Source organism: Cinclus cinclus, chromosome 3, assembly GCF_963662255.1.
Source record: "Cinclus cinclus chromosome 3, bCinCin1.1, whole genome shotgun sequence".
Classification (NCBI taxonomy): Eukaryota; Metazoa; Chordata; class Aves; order Passeriformes; family Cinclidae; genus Cinclus; species Cinclus cinclus.
In genome coordinates this window covers 77,305,113-77,332,763 of record NC_085048.1, presented here as the reverse complement: position 1 = coordinate 77,332,763, position 27,651 = coordinate 77,305,113, and the positions used below count along the sequence as shown (strand labels likewise).

The window sequence follows — 27,651 nt, the reverse complement described above, 5'->3', positions numbered from 1 at the left end:
TGCATTTGGAGCCAATGTCACAGCTAACAGTCTTCTTTTGGGATAATTACCACAGCATGAGGCTTCACAGTCTGCAGAACAGGAGCAAGGAATTTGGCATATCTTCCACAAGCTCCTGTGACTACCTACAGCACATGTATCGTCAAAACTGTGTTAGTGGACCAGCACAGAAACCAACTCACTCTGCTAATACTAGTGAGGATAGTACCAATTTCACTGGGCCAGGGTTAAAACCTAGTAATGCCTCAAAACTAATGTTTCCAAATAACCTCATCCTGCTCCTGAAAGTGTGCAAAAACACTAAGTTTTTAAGAGCTGACAGTCCCAGAAGTTGAACAAGATGTTATTCAGTCCTATACTTGCTTTTATTTAGAGTATGAAAATCTGTTTATGTGTTTTAGGTTACTATTTTGTCATGGCAGTCACAGAAGGCAAGAATCAAAACAAAAAGAAGAACAACAGAAATGTGAAATAAATCCCTACATATTTCAGTGGCTACATCTGTTTAGGTAGATTGTTTCACTTAAATAAATGCAGGTCAGGTCATAACCTAAAGCAAATGCAAATCTGTGGTTTCAATGTTTAATAAGGAAGCCCTGCATAGATGTTGCAAGTGTGGGATATGAATGTGTACTGGTACAGTAAAACAAACCACATGTATTACTCAGTCAGAAAGTGGTGATTATCACGAAAATGAAACAAGTAAAAAAAAAAGTGCAGTAAGAACAAAGTGAGGTATACTGAGATTGTGTGTTTCCAAAAAGCAGCATCTCACATAAGAAATAAGACATTAAAAACATCTGGGAGTATTTGGCATAAATGGAAGCTGCAGTTAGCTGTTGGTCACAGCGCAGTATAAAAGTGCTTAAGGAATCGTTGGTGAGAGAGATGCTTCTCAGAGGCAGGACAGCAGGCATACTATAGCATATACTTCATATATACTTCAGCAACTTATTTTTGCATAGCTAATGCTGATATTCAAGAGTACACTGTGACAAAAAGCAAAAAGCCAAGTTCCTTGAAAAAGCTGGTGTCATTCCTTATTCAAATCAAAAAAGAGAAAAAACATGGTTGCTGAGAGCTCTTTGAAAGTTAAATATATGAACTGAAAAACTGCTGAAAGATTACTTTGCAGTAAGTCTTGTTGCAGATAAAGACAAAGTCTGCAATGTGTCACAGCAAATCTTTTTTTCCCATTTGCAGGCACTTTGTAGTGACTTGCATTGGAAGTATCTGAAAGAAAGAAGTTTGGCTAGAATTCACTGTGCATTAGCAGTCATTATTCTGAGAAGACTCACAGTGATCTTTTACAGCATAAAGCAAGAATGTTTTCTTCCAACAGAAGATTCCTCAATGTACTAGAGATGAACCAGTACAGACAGCCAGCTGAACCCTCAAAGACGTGGATTACCAAAAAGACAGCTCTCTTATTAAAGAACAAGCACAATTTTACTGAAAAATTTATTAATAATTCAACTTGTAAAACAATTATTTTATTTCTTCATCTATGGGTATTTAGCACTACAGAATCTACTACAACCTAATATAATCTTTATAAAATATAAATAAAAATATATAATTAAAAGAGTCTTTAAAAGCACCTGTTGTACTGGTATGACACAAATTGCATCTCTTGCAAAACTCATTGGTGAATTACAGATCTTTATGCATGAATATTTTTTGGACATTCCCTTGGAATTTACCAAGCCAGTACGGTAGCCTTGCTGCCACAGATATAATCCCACAGCATATAAATGGATGGGAAGTAAAGTTACCACATGGCTATGTTACCAGCCCAGGTTCACCCAGAAAGTTTATGGCAGAACAAAGAAGTGAACTCAAGAAGTCATCCTTTGTCCCTTCCAAATACCAGTTACCATTCATTCATTCATTCATTCAGATAAAAAACCTAAATACAACAATGAGGGTCATACAAGCACAGCTTACCTCATTACATTGCAGGCATGGTCAGCTGTGAGCATCATGCATCTGGTAGTGAACTCAGGAAGTATAAATGTCTGCTTCATTTAGCTCATTCATCTACTTAAATAAACACCTACTCTGTCTTAAGTCCCACTATTTATTATCATATTTTACTTTACGCAATTCCTGTGTTAGATAAATAAAACACAACTTACTGAATAGCACCATCTTCCATTTAGGTAATATAAAAGGGGATCTTGAGGCTTAAGTTCAATAGCCTTGTCCAGGTGCTCCTATTGGGAAGAAAATTAGTATCACTTTAGATGTTTGTTTGGCAAGTGTGTTTACATTCTAAATAGTTTGCTGCAAGTCAGAAACAAATTCAGAAATTCTCTTCTGCTGCAATTGTCTTCTAACAATCTGAAAACATTTTAACTAGCAAATCCCTTCCTCATGGAGAGAAACCACAAAATTATTTAGCAACGTTGCACACAATGCAAGAAGGCATGCTGCATTTAGAACATGAATAAATAGCTCTAAAGTTCAGTCAAATAATTCAAGAACTTTTGTCTTAAAAAGGCAACAACTTCAATTAAATTAATTTCATTTACAGTTAGTATTAGGAAACTGTCACAGATCAAATCAGTGAGGAAGCAACTACTCTTGAACAGACCTTACATGCCAGCACCCATTACTGAAGCATAGTTCCTTCCACCTTGGAATGTGACTGCCCCAATGAAATGATACTTGACACAACCGTTATTATAATGTGAAATTCAGAAAATAAAATGGTTCTGTTTACAGTGAAACTACAAAACCTATAAAGTATCTAATGAGGTCCTTCTTCCAAAATAATTTTCATTTCAGGTCATGAGTACCTTTATTTCTTTCTTTAATTTACCAAAGAAAATTATTGTGTCTTATTGCTCAACCTGAGTTGGAAGAAAAAAAAATATTTAGTCCTACCATTTGCCTCTCAAAATAAATTTCATCACCCCTCCCCAAATAAGTCTTTCTAATTAAACCAGTCACAAAAGTATTTGACTTACACATATATAAGAGACTATTATATTATCATATCCACTAACTATTCAGATAGGAGCTATGTTTTCATACTACTATTTTCCCAAGTCAACAGATTTCAGGATTTACTTGCGAGGAAGAAAACACCCTTGAAATGGCTACTGCTCACACCACAACTCTTTCAAAACTCCATCCTTGAACAGCTGCAGCACTTGTGTTATTTTGTCATTTTCCCTTCATTCCCAGCTTGTCCCAGCGCTCGGGGTTTAGCTTGCTTGGCACAGCTCAGATGTAATTAATGCTCTCTCATAGGAAAGCTCCACCACACTCCAAGTCCTAACACAGACATGATGTGAGAGGAGTGCATCCCAGGCATTCCCCAGGGACTGGAACATGTCTGTTGCCTTTCACTGTCACCCAGAAAGGGGGGACGCCAGCTTGGAGGGCAAGGGATGGATGGAAAGTGTCTAAGCAATGCTGAGGACAAGGAGGGGGAAGAGTAGCACACGTAACACAAACAGCTAACTCTAAAAAACACAATTACCTTTGCAAGGACAGTGTTAAAACAAACATTACTTAAGGGCAACATGAAGGATGATTGCAGAACTGTGTTAGTTCATCACTTATTCTTTCCTAAGTTTTGATTTTCTAAGCAGAATTATTTCCTTTCCTCCCTCCTTTGACTACAAGGGAAATCAGAAATCTTAATGCTGTTCCCAGAATCCTACCTAAATTCTTACATTTTGCAAGCATATAATTTATTTGCATACATAATAATAACCTTTTAGATTTAACTTCAGTACCAAAATAGACCTGTGAGGCTGAATTACTGAGTTGGAAAAACCTGTCTTTGATACTATATAAGGAAATAATTTAAAGGAATAGCTTTAAAAAAAATTACCCCAAATCCTACAAAAACATACCTTAAAGAGATAACCATTCCTGATTTTGTTTTGTACACTTTCAAACTGAGACATATAGCCACACATAATTGCATACCTGAGAGGGGAAAAGAAAAACACACACACATACTTTTGTGATTTAAATAAACCTTTGAATCAAATTACAAAATATTTCAATACCTAATGCACACATTTACGCTTATTTTTTTTTCCATCTGGATGGCTGGATGGAAGTTCGGCATAAACTATACATATTCAGGAACAGACAAAAACACAAACCAAAACAATGGAAACAAGAAGTTTAAATGGCACTATTTGGGTTGTCAGCTAAGTGAAAAACCAGATTTCACCTCCAAAATTTCAGCCATTTAGTTGAGAGTGTGACACTAGGCTGGCTCTACCATTGACAGCAGCAGCTTACTTTGACACACTGTGCTCTGCACCCCACTGGGTATGTGAGCACCACCAGCTGCAGCACCTCACCCACAAAGGCAAATGCTTGGGGTGTGCCCAGCAGGAAGCTGTACAGACCTGAGAAACATTCACAGCTGCCTTCTACCCTTCTCAAATACCCCAGTGCATTCCTGCACTTCTGAAATTCTTCTAGCATCTTTAAAATTTGAAAACATGCACATACAGTCTGCTCTGATAGGATCACTACTGCTATTACTAGATACCTAGTGCTAAGATTAATATTATTTCTATTATTATTATTACTATTATTATCATAAATTGGGGATGCTGAGTAGTAAAAGAAATGTGAGATAATTTCTAAAAATATTTGTATTATTAAGCAGGTATTAGTGAAAATATTTTCAGAGGTAAACCTATAAAGATTCAGATCTCCTAAACAACACTAGTATCTTATTGACACTCCATCTAAATTTCTATTGCTTTCTTCTTATTACTTCAACAGTTATAGAACCTCTATGCATAAGGAATTTCTTGCACAGATATAAATTGTAGTTCCCTTGGACCTATTTTCATTGGTATTATGACAACTTTGCAGCTCTGTATAAAACTAACAAAACCACCAACAAAATAGTTAAGCAGAAAAACCTCAGGCATATTATTTTTCTATATTTTTTTGAATTTTGCTTTTTTATCAAATATATTACAATGCAACGCCAAATGAAGATAAAAAACAATCCTAAAAGAGGGAAATCAAGTTGAAGTCCTAAGGGAAATATGAGTTATGCAAGCTTACTGAGTTAATTATGGTAACACAACCACAATCTGTATGGAACACACAGTTTTTAAGCACTATTAAATATCAACTTTCTTGAATTTCTTTATGTAATGTAATTATTCAAGCTCCAGTGAATCCTCATTAATATGTCATTGCTAACACAACCCAAGAAATTATTTTATTCCTTACAGCTATACCTAATGGTTTTAAGTTAGAAATGCCCATGCCTCAGGTTGTTGCATTTTTTGGTCAGTAAGTGTTCCCAGGTAAGGCACGGAGTCAGCAGAACAGCAGCTGTGTTTGTAAGAGCTCCAGACAGACTGTCAAACACTGTTGAGCAGGGTGTTTGTTGTGACCAATGTGCACTGGACAAAATCCAGCTAATGGCAGCACTACTGCTGACAGAGCTACAGACAGAGTGCATTTCCTATGGGAATGAGCTGCACTTGAGGGAAAAGGCAAGGAGTGGGGGTCAGGAAAGTTCAGGTACTTAGAAAGAGGGGGGAGGTAGTGAAAACTTTATTAGGGTTAAGTAACTCAGGCAACATTGCCCCTATTCCATTCACTCATTAAGTGCTAATCAGATAAACTCAGCATACCATAGCTAAACGGATTGCTGCTACAAAAGAAAACAATGAAAAGCGAACAAGCTAATCCAGCATCTTGCAGTATTTCCCTGTCTGTGCGTGACAAGAAAGAGTTAGTTTAAACTAGTTCAAAGAAAAACTTCTACTTACAGCTAAAATCTCTTGGGAGGGAAATCCCAATGAAATTTTCACCGAATTAAAAGATAACCTACTAGCTTTAAATACCCATTATTTTTCCATGGAAAAAAAAAATGTCTTTCATATCTTTACTAGGGTGGTTTTTTTTTAAGTTTAATGTGTTTTGGTTTGGTTTTTTTAGATTTTATACTTTCTAAATGGGCTAGACATCCAATTGATGAAAGTTATTTAATTTTTGAAATTCTATGGCATTTTGGATGTACATTTCATTTCTAAAAAATACTCCAAAGAAAAAAAAAAAGGTGTTCTTTCTTCCCTGAAAAAAAGATTTTTAGACATTTTAAATAATTTTCAAAGAGTTTAAAAAACACAAGGCAAACTTTAATTTTCAATGGTGCAAAGGGTAATGTTAATCACTGAATGGTCTTGCATTAGAAGGGGCCTTAAAGATTGAGTTTCAACCCCCCTGCCATGGAAAGGGACACCTTCCACTAGACCAGGTTGCTCAAAGCCCCATCCAACCCGGCCTTGAATACCTCCAGGGATCCCCATTCTCTGGGCAATCTGTTCCAGTGCCTCACCACTCTCATGGTGAAGAAAATGACCAAAGAAAATGAGGCAGGGAATAACTGGAAACGTTTCCATCTGGTTCGTTTAATTCTTTCCTCGGCCCCGCGCTCCCTGGTCACCTGCCCCATCTCGTGGTGACAGGAGGAATACTAAAGAGATGATCACACAACAACATGCAAATATCTAATGACATGAGTAAAAGGCACATGTCTGTTAGGAGTGCAAGCAATACTGGTTGTCTGCACAGCCATTACCTCCCTCACACCCTCTGAATATCAGAGCACTGCTTACAGAGCTTACACAGAGAAAAATAAAGAGGAAATTGTATCAGCAGAGAGCTGCCATGAATGACCTGTTTGCTGAGCTGATGTTACTCCAATATAAAAACACCCATCCCAGACACATTCATCTAGAGAAACACAACAATGATTATCTCATTAAGACTGACACAGTACTTGGGTTGGTGTAAAAAATGTTATTCTCAGATGGAAGAAAAATTACTGAGCACAGTGTAGAAGCATGTGATTAACCACCACAATTAAAAAACCTTTATTAAGCATAAACACAATCAAGCAAACTCAATATAATAGGTCAGCACCATGTTCCTCTGTCACAAATGATGTCCTGAAACTCAGACTTGCCAGAAACTCTAGCTGACAGAGATGGATGCCAAGTATATAGGGCTTATATAGCCCTCACACAGAAGGTGCCGATCAAAGTGAATTAACATTTTCCCTTCGGGTGCTACAGAATTTCTATGTGTATTCAGGCCAGGAAAAACTATAAGGGGCATATCTTACCTATTGCCAAAAAAAATTAAAAAAAGAGAAACAGGTTAATAAAATAATTTCATCAAGCCAATTTGAAATTCAATGTAAAAAATGATACTGACACTTAAGACTCTATCATCTACAGCTTCTTCTGTACAAGACAGATTTACAGAAAAAAAATTGAAATCCCAAATGAAGATTAAGCCACACCAGGGCATTTAAATACAGCATTATTTATGTTTTCCCTGATAAATTTCACATGGCCAAAATCAAAATTAACATGTACCTTCCCAGACTTGTTCCTTCCTCTTCTATATACCCTTTTTTATATCCCAAATCTAAAAAATCTTTTATGTCACATAGACTTTGGAAATGTGTGGGTACAGGGCTTGCATTTAGAAATCCAGACCTCCATTTTAGCATCACAGTATCAATAGGAAAGAAAACCATCAATTCTCCCTAATTCTATCTGACAAGACTTTGCAAATTGCAGGAGAATTTATGGTATTTACCACCACCAAAATTTAACTCATGTTTCATAACTGTTTTTCACTCCCTCTTCCTTATCTGAGAAATATTTAATGTGCAAAGTAGTGTGAGCAAAGGCTAATGTGTGGGCAGCACACAAGAGGCCCAGTGACAAGAAAGTTAATTTCCATTCCAATTCCAAATGCATTCTTGAATCTCCCCATCTCTGCATGGCTCAGTTCTGTGCATGCCAACTTATTTTTAAGCCCCCAACTCCCTCACTCACCAGTTTCACCCACTTACATATTCTGACAGTCTCTGCAATGCAGTGAGACCCACAGGATTTCTTTTTGACATGATTTCAGTAAGATACCAATTTCTATGTAGGGAGATTTTGCAACTTAAATTACTGATTATGATCCCTATTGCATTGGCCTTCCTGAGATCCCAGTTTTGCATACTTCATATTGTATCACTTTGCTACATAGATATTTAATCTACAAAAATGCATCTGACACAATGTTTCCATGGAAAGGTAAAGCATTGGTTTGATATGATCATCCTCATGGGGATATGGAAGCAGTGGCTGAGAATGTCTAAGATTGCCAATACACCAAGATGTGCCAAGGTGCAAAGTGAAATGTTTAAGTGAATTTTCGTTTGTGAGATTTTTTTTTTGTTAATGGGGATTTCATTTCCCTTTCCCTCTTCTTGGAATATAAATGAGTCTGTACTGTAGAAATTGGCATAAATACACTTTTCATATTAAAAATTCACCAGAGCACTAAAGCTGAGCTCCAGGGAAACATCAGATGTAGCACACACTTGTGTAGGCAATACTTGCAAAGCCATGAGAAACAAACCCCGGCTTTGGTTTAAAAAACCTCAAAGGTAAGGGCATTAAGAATTCTGGCTAAATTTATTGCAACACATGCAAGTATACCAAATGAAGGGGAAATGCTGTTGTTAATGTGTATTCACACATTAACATTCACTAGTAGAACAGGTGGATGCCATGCTCTTCATTCCCTAGGCTGTGAACCCCACAACTATGTTGAATTCCTGTTTTCAGAAATTTCACTTTTTATAACAGACAGTTGTTACAGATGGAAATAAAATCTTGAAGAAATTCACAGGATAGTCTTCACAACTGAAACAGGTGAAGAAACAGGTGAAACAATAGCTTTCAAAGACAGTAACACAACAATTCTCCTTGACAGAAAGGTCATAGGGATCATTAGGTTGTCAGAATTATTTCCTCTGTGACCATTCTAGCAAAAGAGCTTGTAGTAAACAGATCTTTTCACATGTCAAACCTTCCTCCTTTGCACTTGCATGAGTATGCCATAGTGTTTCCCTGATCCACTTATTTCAGAACAACTTACAGCTTTTGAGAAATGGCTTCTGAATTTGAAATTTTATTTTTTTTTATAATTACATAATTTGAAGATTACTGACTAATATTACACATAATTAAGAACAAAGATTGCTGTAAAATTTCTCAGGTCTTTCCATGAAGCAAATACAGGGCAAACAACTACTAGCTGGAAACCTTGTATCAAAGTATCAATTCCTGAAAAATCCAACTACATGATAGAAACAGATGCTTGTTGCTTGCAAGTTATCTGCCTCATCTAAGTTTAAATACGGGATAATTAAGGGCAGCAGGTAACAGCATTTAGTTAGAAACAGGTGAGGATTTAAGTTTAAAGGTTCTTGGCAGTATGACCATACCTGTAACATATTTTAAAATCTTGAAGAGTTTTGTTTCACTGGAGAATTATTTTTATGCCATTACACCTTACAAACCTGACAAATTATTGGTTAGAATTCTATTACTGAGATGGAATGTTCACTTTTTTGTGGCAAGTTTGTGTAAAATCACCAAAATACCCAAATGACAATGATTATTTTTGTCCTCAATCAAAGCAACCTGTACCTCATCCGTAGTCCTGCCTGCCAGTGAGGGACTGTCCCTCAGCTCTGGAATTCACTTCCATGGAAAACCCAGGGCTTGTGAAAATAATTGCGTTACTGATTTACACTCACACACATGACAGAGAAGACTCTTGGAGGGAGGTGTGTTGAGGAGGAGTCATTAATTAAAGCTACTGGGTTTTCATTTGCACCTAAATGAGACTGGCTGTATGACTCCCACCAACAGGCAAGTTCTAGAGAGTAAACAAACTCAAGAGCAGCACCAAGTTTGTTTGTGGCAAACAAACCAAAGCTCAATGCAAAAAATGACCTTTTTTAAGTAAATGTCCTGAAAATTTGCCGTAACAGTAACCTTTTTGCTCCTTGCAAAGCCTGTAACAATTTCTTGTCAACAAAAAAGCAAGTGTGGGGATCTGCACACAGCAGAGAAACCATCCAGACCTCTTCCCCAAACTCTTAAAGAAAAACCAGCAACAAATCTCCCACAAATATAAAAATTCACTGGTTTTGAAAAAGATTTTTAAAGTGATTGTTTAGTTTTAAATAAAAGCACTGTTCATATACATTTACATTTTGTTTTCTGTAACTGTAAAGTTGTAAAGCAGCAAAACTATAGAGCAACTATAACACCAAATTGTTCATATAGCACTTCTAATTAAAATCTGGGTGATAAAGATGCTCCATGATCCAAGATGAGCTGCGAGGGTTTACAGCCGTCCTTTGGGAATCACTGATCCACAAAATTAATCTGTTTGAGGTTTGGAAAAAGAAGAGGACCTGCAATGGCTGATGATAACTTTTGCATGTGAGTTCCTCCACAACTTAAAAAATTGACACTGGCTGAACAAACCCATAGATCACTTAGAATATTTACCTGGTCTTTCTTTAGGGTGTTCATACAAATCATAAAGCTATGCTTTTCCTTTCCAGTGTTGCCATTTACTTCAGTTATTTAGAGGTCAACATTCAAAAAGTCTGAAGGTTTTTTATCTCATTGGCAACTACGAGATTAATTATGATCACACGTTCTCAAAAATCTGGATTCAGATATGAAAATTATTTGCAGCTGCAGTTCATTACCAAAACCAGCTGACTACTTCAAGATATTTTGCTTTCTTTGTTCTGTATATGTTTCCTCAAATTTAATTTGATGCTGAATACTGGTTACTTGCTAGTATTCTAATCAGTAAGTTGAACAGTTGGAGTGTTGATGTACTTTGTCATACAATTTTATGGAAAAATAGAGGTGATACACTAAGATGCCATGGCATTTTTTTGTTCTTAACTGAAGTAAGTATCAAAAATAAGGCAAGACAGCTGAACTCTAAAGCTGTATTAACAAGTTTGCTCATGGAGCCATTCCACTAAACTCCATTGGCAGACACAAAAATGAGTCTATCTCACAGACACCTTATGGCAGTTTCACAAAATAAAAATACCTGCTCTGGAAAAGGGAAATTTTTGCTCATGTAACTTTGACTACACTAGGACAATTATGTGGGTCAAAAGGTGTCACAAGAACTTATTTATTTGGCAAATAGAGCTTTAAAGCAGCAGAGATAAGCTTCCAAAAGAAACTTCCAAACAGGTCCATAGACCTAACCATTGCATGACAGAAACAGTGTACATTTTTAATGGAAAAAATGAAATTGTTAAGAAAAGCCATGTTAGAAAAAGTTCCGTAGAAGATTTAGTAACAGACAATATTCAACAGCACAACTGCAAATGACCCTTTAGTCACAGCAGGGAATATATTTAAAGATCAATTCAGCTCCAGTGAGGAATTCTCAATTAATTTAAAACCCAAAAGAAATTGACTCTAACAATGAAAACAAGAGCACACCTCTAAGCTAGGGATATTGGTAAGACAGTAAGAAGAGGTTCTATAAATACACCAGAAAGAGAAAAATCAGAAATGAAAGTACAGAACAATTAGCAATGAGGAAATAATGGCAAAAGATGAATCCAATGAGGGTGAATTCAATTTCTGTCTCACTTATTACCCCCCTGCTTCACAAGGGTTAACTGTAAGTAGAGAGTAAGGTACAAGACCAGGAAAAGAATAGGCTGTCATTTAATCCTCACTCGTTTAGTAAGCCATAATACATTAAACAGTTTAAAAGAACAATAGAAATAATGCATGAGTGGACAACATAGCAACTATACCAAACATGAGTGAAAACCTCATTTGTTCTGATTGGAAATATCAAAACCCCTCAGTAATTAGTAAGAAATCAACAAAACAATTCTTCAGTCAAGGTCAGAAAAACAGCTTGGTCATCAATAGCTGATACAGATGGATATAGTTCTACATGCAACAAACAGATGGGCTCATTTTACATACACTAAGATTATTTGTCTTGTACAGCTCTAGAAAATTTTATGTTGGCAGTGAGATGAAAAGGAAGGATTTTGGTCTGAGACAGCATTGCTTTCCCACTGTGCTTGCACTCATGCTGAGCTTCTCATTTGTGTATTTAATCTCCAATTACAGCCAGCAGAGACCCTGTTCAATTCACAGGATCTCTGCCTGGACACAGGTGCCTACTGCCACTGTAGATGCCCTAGGGTTTCTCAACACTTCTGGATAATGGCCTGGAAGTGTAGAGACCCCAGAGGTCCTGTGTGATATCTGTCATGCCATGCAAACATCCAATGGCACATGCTACCTTTCAACTCTCCATTCTCCATAAGCGCAGGCCCTTGCTCACATGCAGACACATCTGACAGAGACAAAACATCCAGGTGTCCATCTGGAGCTGGGTGCTGCCCTTCAGCTCTGATCTTGACTACCCACTAATGATCCTAGCACCTTTTTGTATAAATATTTTATTCTTTTTTTAAATTTTCAGTTATTTTCTCTCTTATAAATATTCCTATTAACTATGGATGTCATATTACTTTCACATATTATTTATTCATTATTTAATTGTATCGCACTGTTATCTATTTACACACAGTCTTGTCTATTTATAACCTCAGGTAAAATTCTGTTTGTGTACAACTTTGAGAGCACAGTTTTTACAGGGACCATTCCCTGAAGTCTTATTTCCCATTCAAGGGGCTTAACATGTGAAATAATGTCTAGATGAACTGGAAAACTGTGTTACACCAGACTCAAACAATATAGATCTGACACACAGCTGACTAGAGAAATCTTGTGGGTAATGCAGAAAGCCCCAGTAGCAAGCAAAAAGCCCAACATAGCTGCTATCAGGGAGAAGGAGAAGTGTTACAAGCAAACCAGTCTAACCTGAAAACATTCCGGGATAAATTATTTTGGAAGTGCACAAGCATACAAAACAGTTAACACAAGCTTTTTTGTGAAAAGAGAGTATGAAAAATGAATTCTGGCAAGATAAAAAAGCCTGGGTAAGAGGGATGCAGCAAATACCTTGTTTATGTGGGTTTTGACTTTGCCCTACCTGATGTTCCTCAAAAAATCTAACAGTGGAAATATTGCTTAGATTAAATCACCTGTAGAGATGGTTGCAGAACCAGGTTCCTGTGAAACTGAGCATCACTATGGGTGCCACACAAAGTTTAGTGCTGGGTCTATTATCTTCCAGTAATTTAATTAATAAAATCCATGATTTAAAAAAGCCCATACAACAAAAAACACTTTTGAAATAAAATGTTGATCTGTGAGGGGATGAATTTAAAAACCTAAATGGCTTCAAAACTGAGAAATGCTTGGAAATAAACATGACATCAAATACTTTATAAAGAATAAAATAGAATAAAACATGTTAAAAAAAGTTACAAAGCAAGTCCAACTAGTTAAGTAGCAGCACAGCAGAAAAAATATCTACTGGGATCACAGATTGAACAACTATTTTTATGCTAAACAAAAATATACCAATGTCCTCTGGAGCATGGAAGTCTATTCTGCCCAGTATTTAGAGCCTCAGTTAGATTGGCACAACCATTGCACTTGCATCACACTTTAAAAGTTGTGCAGCATGTCAGAAAGATGTCAGAAAATAAAGACAAGCAGATAATATATTCAGAAAACAATAATTATAGTGAACGGATTTAATCTATAGTGTCCATCTATACCTCTAGAAAGACATCAGTTGAACAATAACTGATAAAAACCTCATGTTCACTTGCAACCCAGATACTTGAAGGATGAAAACATCAAACCATACAGAAATCCATTGCCTGTTACAAGAAGTAGTAGCTTACAAAAAAAAAAAATCTAATATTTTCCTCTTAAACTTCTCAATTCAATTTTCTGATCTAACCTCTGGAACACATCTCCTTACACTCATAATTCTTCCCCTGCTAGATGTGCCTGCCAGGACAGGATCTCACATGTGATGTCCAGCAGACCACCTACATCTCCCTTAACAAAATGTAAGGGTTTATCAGCATAGTTTCTGCCAGTGAAGCTGTATTTATACTATTATACTAGGATATTTTGTCACTCTTGTGGGCAGAGGAGGAAGGGAGGGGCAGGTTTCATACTTGAATGTGATTTTGTGGCTGTTTATACACAAAGTTCTAGCTGACAGTGGTACACCAACATTACCCTGAGGAAGTAGCCATGACTGTGGTCAAGCAAAAAGCAGAAACTGCTTTCAGAAAGAGAGAAAGCAAGACAGAGAATTACCTAATTAAATGACAATGTCTGTGTCTAATCAAGTATCTAAATCTGAGATGGCTGACATGTGCTCCCTTTGTTGGCAATGGAGATTTTGTCAACTGAGCCCCAGGAGAAACTCATTTCACCCTCACGCAAGACTAAATGGGCAAAATTGACTCCAGTGAACTGCACCCCAGAAGTGGCTGCTTTTTAGATTGTCAAAGGACCCTGGGATAAAAATATTTGTTTCAGATGTGCAGAAGGTTAGTGAAATCCTATCCCACAAGTGAAAAGATGAAATTAATGAAGAACGTAGAAACCAAAATGGAAAGGAAAAGCTAATAATAGAAATCAGGAGCTCACTAAAATTTACTAATAAAATACTAAGGTGAGGAACTATCAGCTAGAACTCAGCACAATTATCCTTTACCTTTGATAAAATTATCTTTTACCCTTTACCTTGATTTGGTAAAAAAATATTTACATTTGCAGAGTTTGTTAGCTCTGGCAAGGTGTACAAAACTAAACAATCATGCTTGGAGAAAATATATATGATAAAACAAAAATTGATAAGCTAATTCAAATTTCCATAGCCCTCTATGTCTATTTTTAATTATTATAATTTAGACTATTGCAAGAAAAGGAAAGGACAAAATTCAAGATAAAATTACTTTACTTCGTGAATTGTTGAAAGGGAAAGTAAATGGAAAACTATGGCTTCCCTGAGCAACAAAATAGTGGCATTAACAAATACTCTTATCTACATTTCTTGGTACTTACTGAAGTATGGTTATTGAGTAGTTTCACATGCTATAGTAAATGCTTCACAGAATATTTCAATGTAATTTTTACCAGCAACTGGTGATAATTGAGCTTCATAAAACTATGAAAAAATATTAATGACTAATTTATGAAACTGATGTGAGACTGTTTTTTTGGTTTTTTTTTTTAACTTGATAAATGTACACAAGTTTGTAAACACTTTATTAAACTTACCACTGGTGACTCTCAGCACTCCCAGCATCCAGCTGAACAGCCTTTTCAGCTTTAAGCTTTCCTGTAAATAGATATATATGAAAGGATTTATTGTACTCTTCCAGGTTTTAGGTGACTCCCAAGAACAAAGCAATCTGATTTACTGCAGCAGCAAAGAAATTGCTCCCTGTTCTTAGGAACATTTAACATCCTGGCTTTACTTCATTTACATAGTCATGCACTTACATATATGTATATATAAACTACATATGCAATTTTAGTATTTTCCTTTAAAATCCAGTTCAGATGCAGTTAAATCAGAATTGGACTGGACTGCCAAATGACGCTGTCATATCTGTAAGACTGAAGAGCCTTAAAAGCAGGTCAGACAAGCACCTGTCAGAAGAAACAGCAAAGCTGTTTCCTGCCTTGAGAACAGGAATAAACTAGTTGAAGTTCCTTTCTACCACAAAGCCTTCCCTTAAGTTCCACTTTTAACTGAATAAAGATGACAGTAGGTGATTTGATCAAATCCCCACTCCCAGTAAGAAGTTCAGAGGAGATGCTTGCTGTTTGCAGAGTCTCAGCTGCAACCAATTAAGCTGCACTGACATTTCTGTATTGGAAGTTAACTTCATAGAAACAAAGAATAGCATACACAGTCCTCAGGGGAATGAAAAATAACCACGAAACTACTGCCAGCTCTCCTGCAGTCTCAAGCCCTCTGCAGCACTTCCAAAAACTGAGATGAAAAAGGCTGCCGCCACCCCCACTTCATGAGAATGAGCCAAACTAGGCTGGTTATTCAACACCTAAGACTCACTTTCATTCCATCATTCTTTATCTCTCCCTGTCTTTTGCTGTGCCATTATCGTTCATCAGCTGAGGCTACAGGCAGTCACAGAATCACAGAATATGCTAAGTTGGAAAGGACCTACAAGGATCATTGAATCCAGCTCCTGGCCTGCACAGGACCACCCCAAAGAGTCACACCATGTGCCTGACAGCATTGTCCAAACGCTTCTTGAACTCTGTCAGGCTGGTGCTGTGACCACTTCCCTGGGGAGCCTGTTCCAGTGCCCAACTATACTCCAGTGAAGAACCTTTTCCTAATATCCAAACTAAACCTCCCCTGACACAACTTCAGTCCATTCCCTTGGGTCCTGTCACTGGGCACCACAGAGATCAGTGTCTGCCCCTCCTCTTCCCCTCATAAGGAAGTTGTAACTGCAGTGATGTTTCCCCTCAGTCTCTTCTTCAGGATGAACAGACCAAGTGACCTCAGCTGCTTTTCATACAGCTTCCCAGCAAGGTCCTTCACCATCCTCATGACCCTCTTTTGGATGCTGTCCAATAGCTTAATGTCTTTTTTACATTGTGGCAGCCAAAACTTGAGGTGAGGCTGCCCCAGTGCAGAGCAGAGCAGGACAATCCTCTCCCTTGCCCAGCTGGCCATGCTGTGCCTGATGCACCCCAGGACAGGGTTGACAATCCTGGCTGCCAGAGCACTGCTGATTCATGTTCAACCTGCTACTGATCAGGATCCATGGTGCTGCTTCCCAGCCTCTCATTCCCCAGCCTGTCCATACATCCAGGGTGGTCCCATCCCAGGTACAGAATCCGACACTGTTGAATTTCATGCAGGTGGTGATTGCCCAGCTCTCTGGTTTGTTGAGGTCTCTTCTGCAGGGTCTCCCTGCCCTCAAGGGACTCAACAGCTCCTCCCAGTTTTGTATCATCTGTGAACTTGCTCTGTATCCCTTCCAGTCCTGTGTCCAAATCATTTATGAAGATGTTGAAGAGCACAGGCCTGAGGATGGAGCCCTGTGGAGCCCCACTAGTGACAGGTCCCCAGCCTGATGTCACCTCATTCACTGTAACCCTTTGTGCCTGACCTGTGAGCCAGTTGCTCACCCTTTCCATGATGTGTTTATCCAGCTGCATGCTGGACATTTTGTCCAGGAGGATCCTGTGAGAGACAGTATCAAAAGCTTTACTGAAATCCAAAAATATTACATCAACTGGTTGCCCTTGATCAGCTAGGTGGGGTACTTTGTCACAAAAAGAAATCAGGTTTACTAAGCAGGACTTTCCTCTCATGAAGCCATGCTGCCTGTGACCAATGACCATGTTGTTTTTCAGGTGTTTGTCTACACCAGAACATCTTCTCCATAACTTCACTAGGCACTGAAGTAAGACTGAGACAGATCTGTAGATGCCAGGGTCCTCCTTCTTGCCCTCTTCAAAAATCAGGACTATGTCAGCCAGCTTCCAGTCAGCTGGACCTCTCCAGATTCCCAAGACTGCTCAAAAATCATCAGGAGAGGTTTTGAGATGACACCAACTAGTTCTTTAAGGATTGTTGGGTGAATCCCACAGATATTTAGGAATCCAGCTGGAGCAGCAGATCCTACACAATTTCCAGGTTGACTGGGAATTGATCATTCTTGCAGCCATGGTCCTCCAGCTCAGGGCACTGATAACCCCTTGCTCCATCATCCATGTTGAAGACACAGGCAAAAAATACATTAAACATTTCTGCCTTGTCCATGTCCCTGTTTCTGAGGTGACCACCCTCATCCTGTAATGGGCTGATGTTATTTTTACACTGCCTATTGGCATTAATACATTTGAGAAAACTCTTTTTATTGTCCCCCACAGTCCTGGCCAGCTTCAAGTCCAGTCACCCATAAAAGCAAAGTATCCAACAATAAAATTTACTGTTTTCATTTATTTTGTGTCATAATCCTCACTGCATTGTGGGATTTATGTACAAAGCCAAATTGCTACTAAAGCAAAAACAGTATCAATTTACTTTCTGAGACAGTGCAAGTTTTCAGGAGTATTTAGATGACAAAAGGATTGGAAAAAGGAAGGACCTTGAACAAACTGAGGTTGTGTGTGGTCTGTTACAACAGCATGAAGGCATGACACTGCCTTTAAGGATGACAAAGGACAGCTGAAGCTGCTTTGTCAGTGACACTGTCACTGCCAACAGAACAAAAACTCAATGAGAGGTGTCACAAAATAACCCAAACTTGGGTTACACTTACAATACCTCATTTGGTGCAGCAAAAAAGGAAGGGGCAATGGAGAGACAAAAGAAAAAGAGAAGATAAATGAGATAAATGCAAAAAGGATTATTCTAAGAACAGTGCCTTGACTGGAGGAGAGTGATACAGTGTAGAGGAGATGTAGGGTTCAATGCAATAAAAAGAAGACCAAAAAAAAAAAAAAAAAAAAAAAAAAAGGGAAGCAAACTGTTCAAACTGTTCCTCCAGCCAATATCCATCCAGACAGTGAAAGAAAGGGCAACACTTTTAAAAGCAACCCAAAAAAGTGCTATGACAAAGCAAATTTAAATCTTGTGGACATTAAATTGTCAAACAGGACACATGGGGAGAGACGTCTGGAAGCAACATCAATTGTCACACACCACTTGTGTTTCTGGTCAACAGTTCCTTCAGATTCACCAAGTTTCATCCCCACCATCCAGCCACAAAAAGTCTGCTGATATGCAGGAGTGCTCCTTGACCACAGGAAAGCAGAAAAACAAACCTTAACCCAGCCTCAGCATTTATTTATTCCTCTTGCTCTCCAAAAGATGTAATTAAGAAACTGTGCTGACAGCATCTGGGAGTTTTCACATTCTGTATCCATCTGTTTCTCAACAAAATAAAGGATTTTAAGGCAATCTGCAGAGACAACAGCCTCCAATTATGACCCATAATACTTCTCTGCCACTGATTTTAGATCTTTCACTGAGGAAAGAATGAACTGAAGTTGTAAACTGTGGTGGTTTACTACACAAAATATTATCATTACAATACAAATGCTCCCATTTATTGGATTGCAAATTCCTCATATTAAAAAACTTAACCAAAGTTCAAAGCATATTTCACTATATTGATACACCACTCTTTATAAACATTTTTTCTCTTACCATCAGTTACATATTTCCTTTTTTCCTCAGCATCAGTAGTCATCTCAAACAGATCTCCATAAGCACGTGCCAGCCTCCAAAGAAAATCCACACAGTTTTCATACTGAAAGCAGAAGACAGCTACATAATTAAACTGATCAGAATGTGATTTAAAGAGTTCACTTTCACAATGCTTAAAATTAATACCATGCTGAAAGCAAGTAATCAGAAGATGGTATAATTTTTTGTTAATTTTCCTTTCTTCTACATACTACTTTTAATTCACATGAGAACCAGTTGACCAATTTTCCATGAACAAAAAAGAATACAGCTTTCAGAAACATCCTAGACTGTCTAAAGAGATTTTATTTTATAAACCAGTTTAAACTTTTTTTTAATACAAACACTTACAAGGTAATCCAGTATAGCGCAACAAATCCCCGAACAAAGTTATGTATACTTTCTTTAGGGAAGCCATAAGCACCACACTCACTCACAATGTCTCATTTACCTTCCTTGTTATTCCAATATTCAGATGAAAATGCAATCAGAAATAATGCTAGCCAAACCAGAATAAAATGGTATACTGAACTGAGCACTGCACATCAAACCACCTTTAAATTTGAACTGGAGTTACATGTGGGCCCAGTAAAGTCAATGGAAAAAAATCATATGAAGGATATTAGAAAGGCATGAGCACACTAAATAGTCACAGTTTGAGAGCAGTAAGTCTGGTTACTACTTAACTCTGCAGGATTTTCTCACGTAGACTATTCCAAAACCAGCAAAAGTAAGTATAATTTATTTAGGAAAAAGCCCATTATTTTTCTTTGCTTTATGTAAGAATTCCTATGTCAAACAAAGCCTCAAAGCTATTGAGTTATAATGGGATAGAAAATAGCAGAACTCCTATGCCCACACAACATAAATATTGACACAATTTTGAAATAACTGCTTTTTGACTATATTTTAAAAATATGATTGACATTTCATCATCCATTTCTATGTGAATTTTAAAGCTTGTATTTAGTTCTTAAAAGCAGTGTAAAGTATAATAGCAACATTATATTAAGTTTACCCATAATACCTTGTCATCTTTCTCAAGGAGCAGTCTGAAGCCCTCTTTTTTATCATCCTCTGAGCCCTTGTGCAAATTGTCCACCTGCTGTAAAAAATTAAATAAGTCTTCATCTTCTTCTGATTTCACCATGGCATCAGGTGATTTCATACATCTCTTTTCTTCCTCGGAGTCTCCTTCAGAATCAGTATGAGCAGTAAGGTAACTAAAATCACAGAAAATAACAACCATTTTTTTTAAAATGTGTTGTTAAATACAAAAGCAAAACATTCAGAGTACAATTTATCTAAGTTGTCCAGCTTTAAAGGATTTTTTATTAATGATATCAAGTTTATTGTTATTATTACAAAACCTTTATCTTCAAAGGGACAGCACAGTCATATTCCTAACATAACAGGTAAGTAATTATACCGTCCTGCTGCCTAGTACTCCATTAAAAAAGGCAGATACGTATTAGAAACACATGTAGCCTCGTGTTTCAAACACAGAACACTTGAAATCATTGAATTTTAAGACACGCTCTGCAACCCTGAATAGGCCTCTTCAACTCTTTACCTCAATTTCCCTATTTTTTGAAAAAGGAATGGGCTTACTAACCAAAATATAAGTGCTATAACAATAATTTACGCAATATTTTCTTAAACACTTTTAAGATCTAAATACAAGCCAATAAAAATAACACCATTGTTATAAATTCCTTGTTTCTTCCAAGCATTCTGAAGTTCAGAGTATCTGAAACTGGAAAAGAGATTATATTAATTCATGATGCTTAGTGCACGAGTACTCAGCACTAGGCGGTCAAGGGCAAAGAAATATTTACAAAAGCATAAATATCACACAGAGATAAGCAGGTGGCCTTACTGTCCAAAGTGCTGAGAACACATTAGGGTACTTTGATTTCAAAGAGGAGCAGCTGATGGCATTGTTTTTAAAAAGTAGCCTTTGCTTATGTACTAAAAAATGGACAGAGAAGCCTCATCTTCTCCACTTCCACTTTTGAAAATACTTTTCTGGAGAGAAGTAATAAAGTAAACCTATCAGCTGCCAGTTTCAGAGATTTTCTAAATGGTTACTATGAGTAGAAAAAGCGTGGAATGGTACTATACACATTAAGTAACTTAATATTCAAAGTAGGCCATGACAGTCAGAATATATAAAATCTTTTTATTTTTATCAGAAATATAACCAGGACAGAATTCTAGCAGTCAAAATGAAGGTTATTAATCATAGCTTTCAAATATTCCATTTTCAATATGTTGCTTTCAGAACAGATCAGTGTATGAGAGCAGATACACTTACAGCCTGTAAATGAACAAGCACAACTGCTTATGAACTGCTACAGAAGTGCTAGATGTGGCATGACAGTTTTGCTGAAAAATTAACTCCAGGAAAGAGGAATCAAAAATACATTTGGATAATACAATATATACATAGACCATGTGCACATGTTCAAACTGAAAAATATCATGGAGCAGAACAGAGATGGGAAACTTCATATGTTTCTACATATTTGTTTCACATAATCTTGATGATGCTGAAGTTGATGCAACATCTTATGCTGTATCTTGCAGAGACCATATACAGACACTGGATATAGTCTTATTTTCATTTTCTAAACTGTGTTTGAAACCATAGCATATTGTTCTTTCATAGTTATTTTGAAGTGGGACAGGAATATTTCATGGCTGCATTTGTAAGAGCCCAAATTTAACCAAATGTACAAGGGAGCTCCTGGGGAGTGGGACAATCTTTTAGCTCCAATTTAAAACTCTGTGATGTGACGTATGTTTGGAAAGTATCTTTCCTCACATGGTTTAGATGCTCCATTCCCCCTAATAGAAAGATAAATGTGCTGAGGATCTGGGCAATTCCCAACCTAAAATAAGGGCACTAGATAATATAAAAGAGTAACAACTAAGCAGTAAAGACAATATTCTTAATTATAAGAATTTGTGCAATTCATCAAATGCTACCTAATCAGGTAGACATGAAAATGAGGAAAAAGTGTTTGGAAGTCAGTGTTGATGCTGTATTCTTTAACTTTGTTGCATAAACATCTGCTAAAATTTCTATTATCACTACTGTTCCAGTGTTAGATAACAGACAAAAACTATTATTAGAAAATGCAATTCTCCTAGCAAAAATATAATGGCTGAATGACAAATGCAAAGTTGGGTTGACACCCAAGCCCATTGAGCTGTCAGTCCAAACAAACTCAGCAGAGATTTCCAGCAGCACCATATCAAATGCTGTGACAAAACATCAAATTGACATGACATCAGGTAAGTCATAATTTTTGGCAGACTCATAGAAAAAGTGTAAAGTAGGTCACTATCTAACAGAACATGTGAAGCCATTAGGAACTAATTACAAAACAGCAGAGAGGGTAGGGTCATTTCTTACACATTCTCTCTCATCTCCACTGTCCTGGCAAATTCTCTCCTATCTCCTCTATTTACTTGCTTTATGAACACTTAAGGAATTTAAATGTGGAACAACCCTCTTAAACATTGAATAGAACATCATAAATTTCAATTTACTTGTTGAGTAATAAAGCAGCTAACAGTCATACATCTATGCATTCTAAAGCACTAAAATCATTACTGACACAAACAGAAGCGGAGATTCCTCTTAACACAGTTTAAAAACACCAGGATTTTAAGGACTGATAACATTATTCCAAAAAATAAATAAAATAAAACAGGGAACAGTCATTATTGTTTGTTTTACAGATATTCTGTACAATAGAAATCTGCAATTTTACCCGGTATTTTCCTGCAAGAGGTTTTATCAGATGATAAACAGAAAAGTGAGTATTTATAAGTGATAAACACATTGATCAATATTTGAGAAAATAGAAAAACATTTAATAAATGTCTAGAGTGAGTGCCAACTTGTTTTCACCTTTATTACCAATAGATTTTAAATAAAAGAGAAAAACAGCGATAAGAATGTAAGGAGCAACGATCAACCAACAGGACTCAGTTGTATCACAGTGGACTGCTCAAAGTTCAAAGAACAAATGACAGCTGTGCTGAAGACTCACCCCACCATGCCTAAGCAGTTCAGTAAATCCCAGCACCTAGTACCAGATTTAAACAAACCCTGAGCTACATGGTATAAAACACCCTTGTGGTATAAGCACACTTGGGTGGTTGAAAAACTGCGTTGGGGTGTCTGTAAATTGGCAGACACTGGACCTAACCAGGTATCATTTGTCCACAACACTTCAGCTTTTAGACAGACCAAATATCATCTGTCGTCTCCCCACCAACTTAGAAAAAAAAAGCCAGAAGCTGACACAAACACCCTCTCATCTGCTCTGGCTAATTCCACAGAAAGGTGATTGTATGTCACAGGCGGATCTGGATCAAATTTGCACTGTATGATCCAGCATATCCATCAGTAATGATAAGCAGTTTTCAAGGGAAACTTTGGCAAACTGAATGCTTAAGCCAGCTGAAGGTTGCATTTAAAAGAAATGAACAGCAAAATAAATTAGAAAATGCTAAGTGAAGTGATACTCAGAAGCAGGCAAGGGATTTTTTTTTTCTTGTTGACTAAACTATTTCAAGGAAAAATTATAAATAGAACATCTGTCAGAAAAGAATTTACTGCAGTGAATCTTTCTGGTGCCTGATGCCAAATGCAATTTGAAGAGCTTGGATGCTGAGCCAGCTGAAGACAGGTGCCAAACATGACACTGATGTCCAGGGTTCATCACTGCTATATCAGGGAGGAAACAGTTTGAAAATCACAAAGAGGAGAATTCGGTGACATGCTCCATTCCAGGTGATCATCCAGACACAATTTATTGTATTTGTAAATGAATGAGTGCTTGCTACACATTCTCAAATGTTAAACATTGAAGTTTTCACTAGGACATTACCAGAACTGAAACAAACTAAAAAAAAAAAAAAAATAGAATACAGAAAACACAGACTAGAAACCACAGACTCATCACCATTTAATGTCTCATCCATTCAGGGCACCTTCCATTCAGACTCTCATTATGTAAAAACATAGCTCATTTATTAAAACACATGTGATATTTCTCCACTTACAGAAATACATAATATTTGAAAGGTAAAACAAAAAACTCATCTTTCCAAGGTGTTGAATACCAACAGTGACATTGAGAATATGCCCAGAGCAGATCAAAGCAGTGAGGGCCTTATCAGAAACTGTCAGCTTCCAGTATTTAATGAAAAAAACTAAGTAGCATTAAAAGCTTTTCTGGAAGAAGTTTACAAACCTGAAAACAATGTAGTCATACAGCACAGATCCATAAAACTCTTCAGATTAGTTTATCTATCAATTCCCAGCATCTACCCATTTGTCAGTTAAAACCAGAAGTGCTTAACTCAAGCAAAATCCTATCTTCTAGATCCTTAAATTACTGCTGAGGCAGTGAAACACATTGCACGTACTTTAGATGGGAGTACATAGAGGTGAAAAAAAATGTTTTATCAGTAACAAAGAGCAATTTTTTTTTCTCTAGTGCACAAATAACCACCTGAATGCACTACTGTGTGTGGAATTCACAGAAGAGTATAAAACAATGCACATGGTGTAATGCCTGCAGAATATGAAGTGGTGATGCACAGTAACTGGAAAAAACCCAAGTGTTGCTATTGACCCTCCTGGCCATGCACCATAGTCATTAAAGTTACAGAAGACCTCAGAAAAAGCTACATATATTGCAAGTGTAGATATTAGGAGTAGCAACCTATTTGCAAGAAGAAGAAAAATACTATTTATTTAAATGAAATCAAATTATCTCAGATTTAGAGAAGGTATTAAAAACAAGCACATCAAGTACAAGGTGTTACTAGGAAAAAAGCCCACCTCTTTTCAAAAGGGATTGAAAAACAGCATTGGGAAAGAACATAGCCAAATGACTAATGCTAACTATAACCTTGAATTATCTTCCTTGCTTTTGACTGTACACAAATACTTGTCAGAGAAGGCCTCTCTTAAGGACACGTTCAATGCTCTTGCACACTATAATCACTTGTATTGGATCACTGCATCAACTTCTTCGTCACACAGAAGAACCTGAACACTCGAGTTTCCTTGGCTTGTTCTCAAAGAGCAACATATCATTCCTGATCAGAAAACAGGATTTTCTCAAATGGTACGTGTGGAATAACCCCTGCATTGCATCTGTGGACCTGGTAATTCACAAACTGGTCTCTTTGGTTATCTGCATCTCTAAATAGTTTATTCATAAGATGAAAGCCTCTGCAAACCAACCAATGGATGAAATAATCTAAGAAACTAAGAGAACCAAGAAGTTTCCACACCAGATGAAGGAGGAATGTTGTTGAACATTTATGCCAATCCTGAATACCTAAAATAAAGAACTGGTTCATAATAGAACTGACAGGTCTTAAAATATGGTATCAAAATATAAGACTTGTGAACCATGTGGGCTGGGATGTAACACAAAAAGAAATTCTGCTCACAGGAACTGAAAATGAATGTGGAGAAACTCATAAATATAGAATTCCATTAATATGCAGCATGTTAGCTGTCTTCAGAATATATTACAGTTATTTAAAATACCTTTAAAGAGAAAAGGTGACATAAGATGGGCAATTTACAAACATAATGCTGCCTACACAGTCGTGTAAGACACTGAGAAGTGGCTCAAAAAACTCAGTTGCTACAAACATAGCATTAGTAAATTGCATATAAGTATCTAATCTGATTATACCAAAACAAAGTTGTAATTACAGGAGATTAATGTCAAGACAAAAATACAGTGCCTCTCCTGGACTCCTGGTACATCATCCCCCAGTGTTTTTCTCAACTCATGAGAATTAAAGGTCCCATCAACTACAACGTTGCTACAAGATGTGGTCAAAACTAGGAGCTTTCTACTTCACTGAGTCAGTACCCTAAATTCCTCATGGTCACCTTTTCAGCCACCAGAAAGTGTATACAACAGTACATATATATAAACATTGCCACTTGTACAGAGGTTCTGCTCATACATAGCTGCCATAGTATGCAATGCCTCTGGGCAGAACACTATAATAACTTATCTCTGAGCCTGATTAAAAACAATTATCAGGAAAAGCACATGAGCATTCACATACTTTGAACAAACTCTGTCAAAGACACACTTTGCACTAGAAGCACTTCTAAAATTACACCATTATTCTGAACTTTGCCTCTCATTGCATAGCTATGTAGCAATACTGCATCAGTGTTACCAAACACATTCTTTAAAAACAAAAAAAATCTGTATTATGCTTGGCATTAAGCCAACTTCTGCTATAGTGCAGATTCAGAGTCTTCTCTGATCTAAAAACTGCTAATCTGAATGTTTGTATTTTTTCCCAGTTGTATAAAATCTATATAAAACCTTTAAAGGGCTCCTGTTTACAGTTTCATAGAGGTAATGATGCAACTTGCACTGCATGTGTACAGCAGAACATACAAATTATTATTAACTTACCCTCCTTCACTTTCTGCCTCTTCAGAGCTCGTAGTTTCTCTTGCACTAGACGCTGTCTCTGCTTTTCTTCGCCTTGTTGCTCTGTGTGATGGGCTAATTCTCTGAACATCACCCTTTCCTTGAAGCTCATTTCGAACAAGCTCTTCAAGTTTTGGAATAGCTTCTTTCAGAAATTCCACCTCTCTCTTCAGTTCGTCCACACTTAGTAGCAGGCCATTCAATTTTTCTAGTATCTGCAGTTGCCTTCCATGTAAAACCATTACTGCTCCTTGCTCACTGGGAGCCTCATTTTGCAAGCCCACAGAATCAATTCTGTTACCTATATCCTGGAATGCATGTATACGCACAGCTGCACCAGGCTTTCGGATCTTGCGGTACCAAATCAGCACCAGGCTTAATCCAGCAGTCCCTGCCATTATGCCCAGTATTAGTCCTTTATTTTCGAAAGGAGACATTTCTGCACGTTCCTGGAATTGTGAGACAACAATAACAAGAGTTTAAGATGTTTCCCCCTGCTCTACGCAAGCGACTTGCTCTGCTCTGAAATCACGAAAGTGCAAGGCAGGAAGAACAGCTGACACAAAGTTACACTTTTTGTAGATTCTGCGATACAAGGCAGCAAAAACAAGACAAAAGTGGGTTTGGGGGGGTGTGAGGGGCGCTGGCGCGTGGGCAGGACCGCAGCCTTCACTCTTTACCCTCCCGGCATCCTGGGATTTGTTTGTTTTAATGCGAGAAACTCATATAATCGGATTTTCCGACACTGCAGAGAGGCGGAAACCCAGCTGTCAGGCCGGAACGCCGCCCGGAGGGGCGTCCCGCCGGTCCCCCAGCCCCACCGCGCCGAGGGGCTGCCGGAGCCCCGCGTTCACCTCCCGCAGCCGCCCCGGCCCCGAACCCCGAGCCGTCCCCTGTACGTACGTACGGCCGGGCCGGGCCGGGCCGGGCAGGACCGGGCCGGGCCGGGAGCAGCGGCACGTCCGGCCCAGGAGCCCGCAGCTCTCCCGCCGCGGCACAGGGGGCGGCGATACCCGGATCGAGGGGGCCGGGCCTCGGCCGGGCCGTGCGGGTGACGCGCGCTGCCCGCTGGAGGAGGGATTCCCGCTGCGCTGGG

The 27,651-nt window shown here is 37.8% G+C and overlaps 1 protein-coding gene across 1 annotated transcript in view; it reads right to left on the bottom strand.

The window, feature by feature from the left end:
• RMDN2 (regulator of microtubule dynamics 2) overlaps positions 1–27,013 on the bottom strand; it is a 45,256-nt gene extending 18,243 nt beyond the window's left edge. The window contains exons 1-6 of the mRNA XM_062489187.1: positions 26,538–27,013; positions 20,081–20,276; positions 19,015–19,117; positions 15,093–15,153; positions 3,870–3,945; positions 2,139–2,216 (exon numbers count right to left, since the gene is read on the bottom strand). Of these exons, the coding sequence (XP_062345171.1) occupies positions 2,139–2,216; positions 3,870–3,945; positions 15,093–15,153; positions 19,015–19,117; positions 20,081–20,276; positions 26,538–26,992 (969 nt within the window). The 5' untranslated portion in view covers positions 26,993–27,013. The remainder of the gene's footprint in view (positions 1–2,138; positions 2,217–3,869; positions 3,946–15,092; positions 15,154–19,014; positions 19,118–20,080; positions 20,277–26,537) is intronic.
• Between the last annotated feature and the right edge of the window lie 638 nt (positions 27,014–27,651).